This window comes from Peromyscus californicus, unplaced genomic scaffold, assembly GCF_007827085.1.
Source record: "Peromyscus californicus insignis strain IS unplaced genomic scaffold, ASM782708v3 Scaffold_1__1_contigs__length_55948999, whole genome shotgun sequence".
Lineage (NCBI taxonomy): Eukaryota > Metazoa > Chordata > Mammalia > Rodentia > Cricetidae > Peromyscus > Peromyscus californicus.
This window is the reverse complement of record NW_026294492.1, coordinates 30,063,169-30,077,275: the sequence shown is the minus strand read 5'-3', so window position 1 is coordinate 30,077,275 and position 14,107 is coordinate 30,063,169. Positions and strand designations below refer to the sequence as shown.

The window sequence follows — 14,107 nt, the reverse complement described above, 5'->3', positions numbered from 1 at the left end:
GGTGGGGGAGGGGTGTGAGGGGCAGAGGTCAACATCTACCCTATTTTATATATGCGTGTGTGTGTATATATATATATTATATATTACATATATATTTTGTTATATTGTTATTATATATATATATATATATATATATATATTATTTAACTTTATGTGCATGAAGGTATCGGATCCCCTGGAACTAGAGTTACAGACAGCTGTGAGCTGCCATGTGGGTGCTGGAAATTGAACCCAGGTCCTCTGTGAAAACAGCCAGTGCCCTTAACCACTAAGCCATCTCTCCAGCTCCTCTACCCTGGTTTTGAAGACAGGGTCTCTCACTGATCCTGGAAGGCACTAATGTATCTGGATCGGCTAGCCATCAATCTCTAGGGATCTACCGACCTCTGCTCCACCCAGCACTGAGGTGACAGGTTCACAAGCTTGGCTTTTTACAGGGGAGCTGGGGGTTCAAACTCAGTCCCCATGCTGTGTGGCAAGCCCTTTACCCACGGAGCCATCTCTCCAGGCCCTCTTTGGGAATCATAAATGTCAAACTGTAGCTGGGTGGTGGTTGGCACACGCCTTTAACCCCAGCACTCAGGCAGAGCCAGGCGGATCTCTGTGAGTTCGAGGCCAACCTGATCTGTAAAGAAAGTTCCAGGACAGCCAGGGCTACACAAAGAAACTGTCTCCAAAAATAAATAAATAAAACTGCAGTGATGAGTCCCTTGTATGGTGAACTTCTGGTGGTCTGATAAGAATGACTCATCTTGGTCAGTTCTGTCGCTGTGAAGAGACACCACGACCACGACCACTCTTTAAAAAAAAAAAAAGGCATTTAATTGGTGGGCTGCTTGGTTTCAGAGGCTTAGTCCACCACTGTCATGGCAGGAAGCAGGGCGGCATGCAGGTGGACACAGTGCTGGAGTTCCACATCCGGATCTGCAGGCAGCCGGAAGAGAGAGACACTGGGCCTGGAACACTGAACCTCAAAACCCACCACTGGTGACACACTTCTTCCAACAAGGACATCTCCCAGTCTCTCCCGAGTACTCCCTGATGACTAGGCATCCAAAATATGCGATTATGGGGGCCATTCTTATTCACATCACGCCCCGCCCCCACAGGCTTTGTCAACAGGAGGTAGAATGTTTGAAAAGAGGGGAAGGGATGAGAGGGGAGCCCAGCCCACCGGTTCAATCTTACAACTACAATGAGGGATAAGGAAGGGGCTAAAAGTGACATCCCACATACAACAAAGATAATATGGATAAATATGATATAATTCTATACAATAATGAACATTTTCATTAAGAATACAGCAAACCATGAGGTTTGTTTCTGTTTTGTTCTTTTTTGTTGTTTTTCGAGATAGGGTTTCTCCGTGTAGTTTTGGTGCCTTTTTCCTGGATCTTGCTCTGTAGCCCAGGCTGGCCTCGGACTCACAGAGATCCGCCTGGCTCTGCTGGGATTAAAGGCATGCGCCACCACCGCCCAGCACTAAATAATCTTTGTGGCATATTTGATCTCCACAAAAGGCTGAGTTATTTTAGTGGTTGGGGAATGTAAGAAGGGAAGCTGTGATCATATAACCTTCCAAAATGGAACATCATTTTTGTAAAGATCATTAGCCACCCCATACCCACCCCACCACCCCCGCCAGACAGGGTTTCTCTGTATAACCCTGGCTGTCCCAGAACTCCCTCTGTAGACCAGGCTGGCCTCAAACTGAGATCTACCTGCCTCTGCCTCCCAAGTGCTAGGATTAAAGTAGGATTAAAGGCATGCACCCGGCTGAGATCAAGTTTTTTGGTTTTTTGTTTGTTTCCGAGACAGGGTTTCTCTGTGTAGCTTTGGAGCCTGTCCTGGAACTCACTTTGTAGATCAGGCTGGACTCAAACTCACAGAGATCCGCCTGGCTCTACCTCCCAAGTGCTGGGATTAAAGGCGTGCGCCACCACCGTCCAGCTGAGATCAAGTTTTGAGCATACCAAAAACTACATTTTTGGAAGCTAGTGAGATGATGATTCAGCTGTTAAGGGCACTTACTGCCAAGTCTGCAGACCTGAGATCAATTCTCAGAACCCACATGGTAAAAACAGAGAACTAAAGCCAGGCGTGGGAGTGTGCGCCTTTCATCCCAGCACTCGGGAGGCAGAGGCAGGCAGATCTCTGGGGGTTCGAGGCCAGCCTGGGCTACAAAATAAGTTCCAGGACAGCCAGGGCTGTTACACAGAGAAACCCTGTCTCGGGGAAAAAAAAGAGAGAGAGAGAGAGAGAGAAAGAGAGAGAGAGAGAGAGAGAGAGAGAGAGAGAGAGAGAGAGAGAGAGAGAAATGACTCCCAAAAGTTATAAACAAAAACAGTATCCAGTCTAAAATGCCAGTATTGCCAAGGGAAACTCTATTTAAATAAAATGAGATAAGGAACCATTTATAAAGTATAATAACTTATTTTTCAAATACAAATTGTACCAATAGACATCTCTAAAAATGTAAACGTTTTAGAATACTAAACGTGAAACCTTTGCCGAAGCAACTCTAATAAACATGTAATGTTGGGCAGGCAAGCTGACTCAGCGGGTAAGGGAACTTGCTGCTAAAGCTGACCTGAGCTGGATGCCCAGACCCACCCGACAGAGGGAGAACATACCTACTCAAGCTGTCCTCTGACCTCCACATGTGTGCTGCGGCTCATTCGTGAGCGCGCGCGCACGCACGCACACACGCGCGCGCGCGCACACACACACACACACACACACACACACACACTCAAATAAATAAAATAAACATGCTATATGAGTAAGACCTTATATTGCATTTCTGGGACTTGAAGTGTAAAGGCCAAGAAAATGATATGTACACATAGGAAAAAGCTATGTACAGAGGGAAAGGGATTAAAAGCCATGATCTACCAGTTCTGAACTTTTTTTAAAAAATTACTTATTTTAAAAATGTGAAGGTATGATTTGTATGTGATACTGACTGCTGATACTAACAATTGGCACGTTATCATACTTAGGCCCACATTATGACAGTTCTAATACACACACACACCCTTACCTTATCTTCATGCTAACTGCACAAAGTCCAGTCTAGTAGACTTTGGCTAATATGTAAAATCTAACAGGAACCTTCATGTCTGGGCACATTAACTCTTCCCTCTCAAAATCTGCTGGAAAAATCCACTGATTTCAGGGTTGTTTATCCATGAGACTGCCAAGGTGTGGTGTGCTCTCTGGCAGACAGATGGCATAACCTTTCAGGGGCCATGCTACCTGATGAGCACTAGGGGACTATCACATATAACAAGGAAACTAGCTGATTACAGACCCAGGACAAAGCAAGTGGAAATCCGAGATGTTCCTGCGCCCTCCCGTCTTACACTGCAGCTGCCCCCATTCTTCCTACATCATCTTTACGCCACCTTTTCCTACAGTGAGCAGAGCTGAGATTAGATTAACTGAAGCATGCAATCTCGTTAGTCAACAGAAAAGTCAGTTTATAACCGAAGCACACTGCAGGGCCATCCTGAACTCCTCGGTGGGGCTGCAGAAATGCCTCCCACATCTGTTTGGAATTTCACTTACAGCAGCGTATTTAATCAGGTGCTGTAGATCAGTCAACACGCTAGAAATTCTGAGCACAGATGAACAAGGGCACAGAACAGATATGAGGATCACTCGAATGCACTCAATCTGGAACATAACTTAGCCACGTAAGAGCCTCTGAGGCAGCTGAAGAATCTGGACACCTATTTATTGAAACTAAAAGGAAAGGAACTAAAGGCACCAGGTTTCCTAATTCTGCTTTTCCACTCTCGGGTCTAGGGATGGAGCTCAGTGGTAGGGTGCTTGCCTAGCATGCAAGAAGCTTTGGGTTGGATTCCCAAGCCTCTGTCCATCAGAAATAAGGTATGCTTGTTTAATAGAGTGATGGTGTACTTGAGAGGCTGAGGCAGGAGGATTGCTGCAAGTTTGAAGCCAGCCTGGGAAACCTAGAAAGACCAAGGCCCTGGCTCAAAAAAAAAAAAGGGGGGGGGGGCATGCAGCATAAGACTTGTACACAGACAACTACAAAGTACTGTAGTCCTCTGCCCTCCACCTGTGGGCATACATTAACAACCGCTGGATGGCCAGGGACACACCTTTTTTTTTTTTTTTTTTTTTTGGTTTTTCGAGACAGGGTTTCTCTGTGTAGCTTTGCGCCTTTCCTGGGACTCACTTGGTAGCCCAGGCTGGCCTCGAACTCACAGAGATCCGCCTGGCTCTGCCTCCCGAGTGCTGGGATTAAAGGCGTGCGCCACCACCGCCCGGCCGAGGGGACACACCTTTAATGGCAGCACTCGGGAGGCAGAGGCAAGCAGATCTGAGTTCAAGGCCAGCCTGGTCTACAGAGTGAATTCCAGGACAGCCAGGGCTACACAGAGAAATCCGGTCTTGAAAAACAAAAAACAACAACAAAAAATCTGGGAAGGATGAGGAAACATTAGAGACTCATACAATGCTGACAGAATGTAAAATTGGACGCTTTACTGGAATCCTCCATAAATGTTTCCACGAACTGGAAAAGTTTAAGTTTAACCCTTCCTCTTTCTATAAAAATTTGTGTGTGTGTGTGTGTGTGTGTGTGTGTGTGTGTGTGCGCGCGTGCACCTAGGCTATACAAGACCTTCTCTCAAAAAAAAAAAAAAGAGAGAAGCCAGGCGGTGGTGGCGCACGCCTTTAATCCCAGCACTCGGGAGGCAGAGCCAGGCGGATCTCTGTGAGTTCGAGGCCAGCCTGGACTACCAAGTGAGTTCCAGGAAAGGCGCAAATCTACACAGAGAAACCCTGTCTCGAAAAACCAAAAAAAAAAAAAAAAAAGAGAAACCCTGTCTCAAAAAACCAAAAAAAAAAAAAAAAAGAGAGAGAGAGAGAGAGAAAGGAGAGAGAGTGGGAGAAAAGAAAAAGGAACAAAGAAATAGATAAAGCAGGGTGGTAAAACCACCAGGAAATAGTTTCTCATCCGACATGTTTGTGTGTAGTATACACACGTGTGCATGAGGGAGGTAGACTGAGCTCAGAGGTTGATTGAGGATGTCTTCCTCAATCACTTCTCATCTTAGATTTTTTTAAACATTTATGTATGTACTGAATATCTGTATGTGTACCACACCGTGCGGGTGCCCATGGAGGCCAGAGAAGGGCATCTGAACCCTTCTTCTGAGAGCTACCAGCAGTTGGAAGCCACGGATGTGGGCTCTCTGTAAGAACAGCAGGTGCCCTTAACTGCTGAGCTCTCTCTCCAGTCCCCACCTTCATTAATGTTCAAGACAGGATCTACCACTAAACCTAGAACTTGGCATTTCAGCTAGACTGGCTGGCTACCAGCAAGGCCTAGGTTCTGCCTGACTCAGCAACCCAGGACTGGGGTTCCAGGTTCGTGTCTCCACATCAGACATGAATGCTGGAGTCCCAGCATCAGCTCTTAATGCTTCTGCAACGGGCACATTACTCACTGAGCTGGGAGACTTTTCATAAAACAAACAAGCAAACAAAATCTCTTACTAATATTTTATAAAAATCAACTATATTTGGAAGTAGGAACAATTAAGTATGTATAACTTAGCCCCCCAATATGCTGATTTCTCCCAAGTTCTTGGCAGGAATTAGATAGAAATCCTTAGCCCATACTAGCATCCCACAATCTGTTTCAAAGCATCCCACATTTCCATCAACACTCTAGAAATTAACAGTTGACTGTGAAGGCTTCTAATTTTCTAACAATTTTATTTTTAGATTTATTGGGGGGGGTAGGGTGCTTACAGGAGTCAATTCTCTGCTTCAACTCTGTGGTACTCAGGTCATCAGGCTTGGTGGCAAGTGTCCTTACCTGTTGAGACACCTGACCAGCTCCAATAATTTAAAAAATTTCATTTGTGAAAAATCTATTTCAGCCATAATGTCTCTAGGAAACAGTGGGAATATTTAGGAAATCAGACAAACTGCATAGGAAGGGAATTACTAAAAACTTTGCTTCTAAAACAACTTTTTGAAAAGCTCAAGCCAGGCCTTTAATCTCAGCACTTGGGAGACAGAGCAAGCTGATCTCTGTGAGTTCAAGGACAGTCTGGTCTACATAGTGAGTTCCAGAACAGCCAGAACTACATAGTGAGACCCTGTCTCAAAACAACAACAACAAAATTTAAATTAAAAAAAATATATAAATAAAGTTGTAAAAGCTGAATGAATGCCCCCGAAGCCTTAACAATTTATTTTTCTCATTTTAAATTATGTGTATGTGGGTAAGCGTGTGCCTGTGAGTGCAGGTGCCCACACAGGCCAGTGTTAAGATATCCCTGGAACTGGAGTTAAGAGTTGGTTGTGTGCCAACTCACGTGGGTGTTAGGAATCAAACCCAGATCCTCTGGAAGAGCAGTTTGTGCTCTTAACCACTGAGCCATCTCTCCAGGCCAAGTCTTTTGTTTTTTTAAAAGTATTGTTGATATCATGTTCAAAGACAGCCTTGGCTGCCATCCAGACCCGGCAGGAAACGGAGCCAGCTTTGGGAGACTGCCTCTGCAGGTCCTGGAACTCCAACTGACGGCCCTGAGGAAAGGTTAGAAGCAGGTAAGCGAACCTCTCTGGGAACATCTTAGCTGAGGCACTGGGAGCAGCAGTTTCCACGGCAGAGAGGATCATTTGCCCTCTCCAGCACTTTTATTTGGAGGCAGATTGTTTAAACTAAGGATTCAGTTGCCAAGAAACAGCATGTCCCCAACACACTAGTTTGACAACCAATCTATCTACCAACACTAATGCACCAGAATCTGTCCCTGAGCCAAGGCCAAGCCTGAGTGATGCTGTGGTTCATTTCCTATATAGCTTCTCCCTTTCCAAGGGTGTCACCTGGTCAGAATCATTTCCATGATCATGCCAATTATTTCCTATTCTCTTTCCTCTATTAAATTTCTAGAGTCTTGGTCAGTGAATTAAAAGCTGTGAGGAAAAGCCAGGTGTGGTGGCCCACACTTATAATCCCAGCACTCAGGGGGCAGAGGCAGGTGGATCTTTGTGAGATTGAGGCCAGCCTGGACTACATAGTAAATTCCAGGATAACCAAAGCTACATAGTGAGACCCTGTTTCAAAAAAAAAAAAAAGGGTTTTACCAACAGCCAAAACTTTCAACCATAAAAATATATACTCTAGCCGGGCGGTGGTGGCGCATGCCTTTAATCCCAGCACTCGGGAGGCAGAGCCAGGCGAATCTCTGTGAGTTCGAGGCCAGCCTGGTCTCCAAAGCGAGTTCCAGGAGAGGCGCAAAGCTACACAGAGAAACCCTGTCTCGAAAAACCAAAAAAAAAAAAAATATATATATACTCTACTAGTCAGCTTTGGGTCACTAAAATGAACTAAATGCCTGGAACAGGGTACTTATGAAGAGAAATTTAGCTCAATAGTGGAAGTCCAGGACAGTAACGCGGCATCAGCTCCATTTTGGTGAGCAATGAACCATGTTAACTTTTTTTTTTTTTTTTTTTTCTCCGAGACAGGGTTTCTCTGTGTAGCTTTGCGCCTTTCCTGGACCTCGCTCTGTAGGCCAGGCTGGCCTCGAACTCACAAAGATCCGCCTGCCTTTGCCTCCCGAGTGCTGGGATTAAAGGTGTGCGCCACTACCACCCGGCGAACCATGTTAACTTTTAAGAGCTTTCCATTTTCTATTTCTCAGATGCACCAAGCCATCATAGCAGAAGAGCTTATATCATCAAAGTCTGAGGCCAGGTCCCACAATCCTTCTTTAGGACGTACCTTTAATGACTGTAGGGTGGCACAAGCCACAGCCAAACCACAGTTTACTCTAATTCAAAGAGTTATTGCTATTGTTATCAACCTCAAAGACCAACATTTTAAGAACACAGAGATTTGGTTAGTTCAAGGAACCCAAGACTGATTTTACCTTAATATCTTATCTTGAAATTTATAAATTATTTCACATTGCTACACCTATTCAAAATGTATTCTTGCTTTACAAAAAGAATGGCTTATCCTCATCACAGAAAAGCTCCTTACAAGTATTACTTCCTGTGTTAATTTCAGAGCATGGGATGCTACTCATGTACCCTTTCCTTCCCAGGAAAGTCAGCACTCAGGATCTACTCATCTGATTTGCCCTAGACAAAAAACTTAACATATGCACACACACATACATCCCACATGTGCTTCTGAACTCCTATAATACGATCAACTTACATTCGAAGCATTTAACACAAAACCGAACAGTGAAGTCATTTGGATCAGTGCGTTCACAGGGCCCGGCCTCTCACTGGGAAGCTGAAAGATGGCCTTGAATAAGATCCTGAATGCGGGACAGAATGATCTCATTGGAGCTGCTGCAGTTTTCTGGAGCATATGGTGGGTCAATCGTCAGGACCCCAGCCACACAGAGAGTCCTTTGTGCATCTCCCTGTTCGGTGACCGGGATGTGGTTCTTCTCCAGCCACTTCTTTAGGCTGTTCTTTCTCTTTTCCAGATCCTCGGGGCTGTACCCTTTACAATCTCCAGATGTGAACAGATGTGCCAGCTGCTCCCTTACTCTGGAGTCCGCTTCACACACCGTTTCCACCGTCTGAACAGAGTGTCCCATAATTCCAGTCACAGACAAGCTGCCATCTTCAAGGAAGTTCACGAGGACAATGCTTTAAAGAAAAAGTAAGTTCAGAGCAGATTTGAAAAAGAAAAACCCCCAGAACTATGAAGAAGCAATGGAATGAGGGCATCATCAACCCAAACAGGTCACCTGACCCCCAGGACGATTAACCATCTCGCCACAAAATGCTTTTACTTAACTCCTCAGCCCTCACTGAGATCCTAAACATCTAAACATTTTTGGTTTTTCTTTCAAAAAAAACCAAACCTCCTGAGAGCCAGGCTTATCTCTTTGAGTTCGAGGCCAGCCTGGTCTACAGAGTGAGTTCCAGGACAGGAACCAAAAGCTACACAGAGAAACTCTGTCTTGAAAAAACAAAACAAAAAACAAAAATAAAAATAAAACCAAAGTCAGAAGATCATCAAACCCAAAAGCTGAAAGTGGATCAGAACTAAGTGGTAGAACACATGTCTGTCTGTATGAGATCCTAGGTTCAATCCCTCGCAGAACACACCCACACCCACAGCCCACTAGAGTAAGACAGACAGAAGGGACACAATACTAGGAATAGGGCAGCACTGCTCAACATACTATGACAAATTTATGACAATAACTCTGAAGCTCAGGAAACTCCCAGGACAGACCTTAGTGGCAAAGGCCTATAACCCCAGTTATTCTTAAGGCTGAGGCAGGAGGATCACAAACTTGAGGCCTGCCTGGTCAACTTGCTGAGACCCTACCTTCTCGGTTTTCTTTCTTTTCTTCTTTTGAGACAGGGTCTCACTCTGTAGTTCTGCCTGGCTCGGAATTTGCTACGTAGATCAGGCTAGTCCCAAAGGACAGAGATGGTCCTGCCTCTGCCTCCCAAGTGCTGGGATTAAAGGCTTGGCCGCCATTCCTGCCATATCACTTAAATTTTAGGAATTGGGCCATTTGTCATAAACGTGCATTTTTTTGGTGACTAATGGAGGTAATAAAGACACTACAGGGTATCCATACTCTCTTCACTAAGCTTCCCGGAGTTAACATCGTACAATATTGATGGTACTTCTGTCAAAAATAAGAATTTACATTAACTAAACCACAGGTGTTGTTTAGTACTGAGTTTTCCACTGGGGGCCTTTTCTGTTCTAGGATCTAGTCCAAGATCTTAGGTTACATTTCCAATTTAAGATCCTATGTTACATTTAGTTCTCATGTTTCCTTATTCTCTTCTGATCTGTTTTCCGGTCTTTACATGCTTCCTGTGATCTTGAGAGTTCTGAAAAGTATTGTGAAGTGTTTTATACAGCGTCTCAATTCTTGGTTGTATGGAGCGTTCTCATAATTACACTACAAATTACTAGGCTTGCCGGGCAGCGGTGGCACATGCCTTTAATCCCAGCACTTGGGAGCTCGAGGCCAGCCTGGTCTACAGAGCGAGATCCAGAACAGGCACCAAAAATACACGGAGAAACCCTGTCTCTAAAAAACCAAAAAAAAAAAAAGGAATTACTAGGCTTTTAGGAGAGTAGCACAGAAGTGAAGTTCTTTTTTTTTTTTTTAAACAAGTTCTCTTTGTAGCTCTGGCTGTCCTGGAATTCATTATGTAGACCAGGCTGGTCTCAAAATCAGAGATCTGCTTGGCTCTGCCTGGGAGTGCCGGGATTAAAGTTGTCCACCACTGCACCTGGCTTCAGAAGTAAAATTCTTTTGTTACATCATAACATATGGTAGACTATGTATTTTAGTGAAGATTCTGGTGTTTGAATTCATAAGTGGAATTAATAGTTTTCTTTTTTTTAAACCTGTCCTCTACTTCTGATATCAAGGTCATATTAGCTTCAGCCTGGTGTGATAGTTCATGCCTTTAATCAGGAGGCAGAGGCAGGCAGATCTCTGTGAGTTCAAGGCCAGCCTGCTCTATAGAGCAAGTTCCAGAACAGCCAGAGCTACATAGAGAAACCCTGTATGTATCCTCAGCCCTTTTTTACTTTTTGACACAAGTTCTTAACAGCTGGATACGGTGGTTCACACTTATCTCAGCACTTGGGAGGCAGAGAGAGGAGAATCAGGAGTTCATGTTTATCCTCAGCTACACAATGAATTTGAGGCCAGCCTGAGTTATGTGAGCCTTTAAAAAAGGTTGGCTGCCATGTCTCACACCTTTAACCCTAGCATTCAGGAAGTAGCAGCCGATGAAGTTAAAGGTCATCTTCAGCTACACAGCATGCTCAGGGCCAGCCTGGGCTACGTGAGACCCTGTGAAAGGACGAACAGAAGGAGAGAATTTCCATGTTCTATTCCTGTAACTGTGTCCAGTTTGCTGTCGCAACCCACAGTTAAAACAGCACTTAGGCTCAAAAGCAGTTGTTAGGTGTGAATAACCAGCCTTTCACTGACCGGCCTTCTCATCTTGGATATCCAGGCAGTACGGCGGTGTCACTTCCAGAAAGTAAGATGCATACTCACTTGGCAGAGACTGGGTCTGTAGTTAAAAGCCATCCTTTATACTCCTTCTTCTCACTGGCTGTCACTCTGACTTCTTTATAAACGTAGTCTTCCCATTCTAAGGGGCTTTTCTTCGTCCATTCACTCATGGTTACCAGCTGGCTAGAACTAAAACCATTACCAGTATGGGTTAATCACTATGCATATTCCACACAAGCAATGTCTTAACCCTTAATCTCCATTCTGAAGGCAGCGACGTCTGTAATTTGCCTCAAATTCTTAGCAAGTTGCTTGCTTGCTTTTTCTTTCTTTCTTTTTTTTTTTCTTTTTTTAGTATTTTGAGACAGGGTTTCTCTGTGGTCTTGGTAGCTCATACCTACAGTCCTGCCTACTAGTAACACTGAGACCACCAGTTTGAGACCAGCCTGGTTAACATAGCGTACGTCTCCAGCCTCAAAAGAAAAAACAAACAAAAAGCTCTTTTTTTGTTGTTTTGTTTTGTTTTTCGAGGCAGGGTTTCTCTGTGTAGTTTTGGAGCCTGTCCTGGCTCTCACCCTGTAGCCCAGGCTGGCCTCGAACACACAGAGATCCACCTGCCTCTGCCTCCCGAGTGCTGGGATTAAAAGCGTGCGCCACCACCGCCCGGCCCAAAATGCCCATTTTCAGTATAAGAAACTGATACTGTGGAGAATTCTTGAGAATGTTTTTTTTTACCATATCCGGAAAAAGAAAAGTTATTAATAATTCAGCCTGAGCTACGGTAATAGCGAATGGCCGCCAGAGCAATTCTGAAACTCCTCTAGCATGTCCATCCCACCCTCTTCTCCCAGTTCCGGATACGACTCCAACCTGGCTTTGAACCCTGGTCCACAGATGATACTCAAACCCTCAGCTTTCCTTAGCTAAGAGGATTTCGCCCCAAACCCCTTGTAGGCATAACTGATGCGGAGTTCTCGGATTCCCACCTACTCTCTGTAGACCAGAGTCTCCGCGGGGTTTGGGGCCAGCTGCTTATTCGCGACAACCGAGGAAAACACCCCAGGAGCGCAACGATACATCCCCACTTGGCTCACACGCCACCGAGCGGTCTTGAGTCGGCCCGCCTGAGCCCAGCATGCTTTGCGCCTGGCGTCACTTCCTCCCCCCAGAATCCTCCGCTCTGTAGTCCTTTGCTTCCGTCCTTGCTACGGGGCGGAGTCACCGGAGCCGCAGTCCGTGAGCTAGGGAACCTGGGTTCCCGCTGCCACCGTGGACAGCTCAAGTTATCGTTATAAGAGAAAAATGCTCGTACCATGTTCTCAATGCAAGTGGGTACGGAAATGCGCTTTGGCCACGGATGCAAACCAAAGCCCTCTGGGTAAATCTTCAAGGTCTAGAGGCTGAAGGGAACGGCGCGGATTCTCGTTTGGGGCAGTTAAAATGCGTGCGCCTTTGGGACGTGCTCGCAGTGAGTTTCGAGGTTGGTGCGGAAGCTGGGAAGATCATCGTTGGATTGGGCTGAATGCCGTCACTCATTATAAACCTCTTTGGTGGAAAGGGATACAGCCCTTGCTTCTGCTTAGATTTCTGGGCACGTAGTCAATTGGGCTCTGACTACTGCAGAATCTTTTTTCGACACTATGATACTGAAAAGTGGTGCAAGATAGTAAATGCTGGGGTCCTACCGACACTTAAAAAAAAAAAAAAATGATTAAAAAAAATTGAGCTAGAAGACTACCAAGCCAAGGGGCAGAAACATTAAAAGTGAATCAGCTTTTTATTACTATTTGGAATTCCATATCAAATAATCCTTCTCAAAACCTTCACTGATTGAATGACTGACTCCTTATATTAGTGTAGCTTTCATGGATTAAGTTAGATTTTGCCAGTTAACACCCTCTGTAAATCTACAGAGAGCTAATATAAATTCCAAGTTATTAGAGTGTGGGAGGAACTGTTTGACCTTTAAAAACGCAGAATAAAAACCAGAATAAAACTGGTTTGTGACAACTGTTCACTTGCATTTTAAGCTCCATTCTTTACTGCTAAATAAAAGGTTTGACCTGTGTTTTCTTTTGAGACCTATTTTTGTTCTTTTGAGACAAGTCACTCCCCTACCCTTTCCAAACTATCAGAAATTGAAGTTGCATGTGGGTCACACGTCCTAGCATTTGGGAAGCAGAGGTAGGTGGATCTTTGAGAGTTCAAGACCAATTGGCCTACCAAAAAAAAAAATTGCCGGGTGATGGTGGCGCACGCCTTTTATCCCAGCACTCGGCAGAGGGAGGCAGATCTCTGTGAGTTCGAGGCCAGCCTGGGCTACAGAGCGAGATCCAGGACAGGCACCAAAACTGCACAGAGAAACCCTGTCTCAAAAAAACAAAACAAGCTGGGCGGTGGTGGCGCACGCCTTTAATCCCAGCACTCGGGAGGCAGAGCCAGGCGGATCTCTGTGAGTTCGAGGCCAGCCTGGGCTACCAAGTGAGTTCCAGGAGAGGCGCAAAGCTACACAGAGAAACCCTGTCTCGAAAAACCAAAAAAAAAAAAAAAAAAAAAAAGGCAAAACCTGTTGGGTGCCATGTTTGCCATGCTCTGGCCTGGTAGAGCCCTTCTTAATGCTTAGTCATCAAGAATACGTTGATGAGGGGCTAGGAATGACTACATTGATAAAGCGTTTGCATAAAAATAAGCACAGCATGGTAGTGTTCATTTGTAATCCGAGGGCTGGAAAGTGGAAACTGAAGGATACCTGGGGCTCACTAGTCTAATTGTCAAATTCTGGGCCAATGAGATCCTGTCACAAAGGAGGTGGGTGGGGCTGGAGAGATGGCTCAGAGGTTAAGAGCACTGGCTGCTCTTCCTGAGGTCTTGAGTTCAATTCCCAGCAACCACATGGTGGCTCACAACCACCTGTAATGAGATCTGGTGCCCTCTTCTGGCATACAGTCAAAAATGCAGACAGAACACTGTATACATAATAAATAAATCTTAAAAAAAAAAAAAAAAAGAGGTGGGTGGATTTCCTGAGGATGACACCTGAGGTTGCCAGAGAGAGAGAGAGAGAGAGAGAGAGAGAGAGAGAGAGAGAG

General features: G+C 45.0%; 1 protein-coding gene across 5 annotated transcripts; it reads right to left on the bottom strand.

The window, feature by feature from the left end:
- Positions 1-107: 107 nt before the first annotated feature.
- Gemin6 (gem nuclear organelle associated protein 6) lies at positions 108-13,542 on the bottom strand. Of its 5 annotated transcripts, none has more exons than XR_008220200.1 (4): positions 12,005-13,539; positions 11,061-11,207; positions 8,213-8,658; positions 108-798 (listed from the first exon to the last, which is right to left on the bottom strand). XR_008220200.1 is itself a non-coding variant. In XM_052746358.1 (3 exons), the coding sequence occupies exons 2-3, from the start codon at positions 11,186-11,188 to the stop codon at positions 8,283-8,285; spliced, it is 504 nt and encodes a 167-aa protein (XP_052602318.1). In that variant the 5' UTR covers positions 11,189-11,207; positions 12,331-13,542; the 3' UTR covers positions 6,643-8,282. The 5 variants fall into 5 exon arrangements, 3 of the variants coding, with proteins under 3 accessions (XP_052602318.1, XP_052602317.1, XP_052602320.1); XR_008220199.1 differs by lacking the exon at positions 108-798 and adding an exon at positions 4,884-6,570; XM_052746358.1 differs by lacking the exon at positions 108-798 and having other exon boundaries at positions 6,643-8,658; positions 12,331-13,542.
- Between the last annotated feature and the right edge of the window lie 565 nt (positions 13,543-14,107).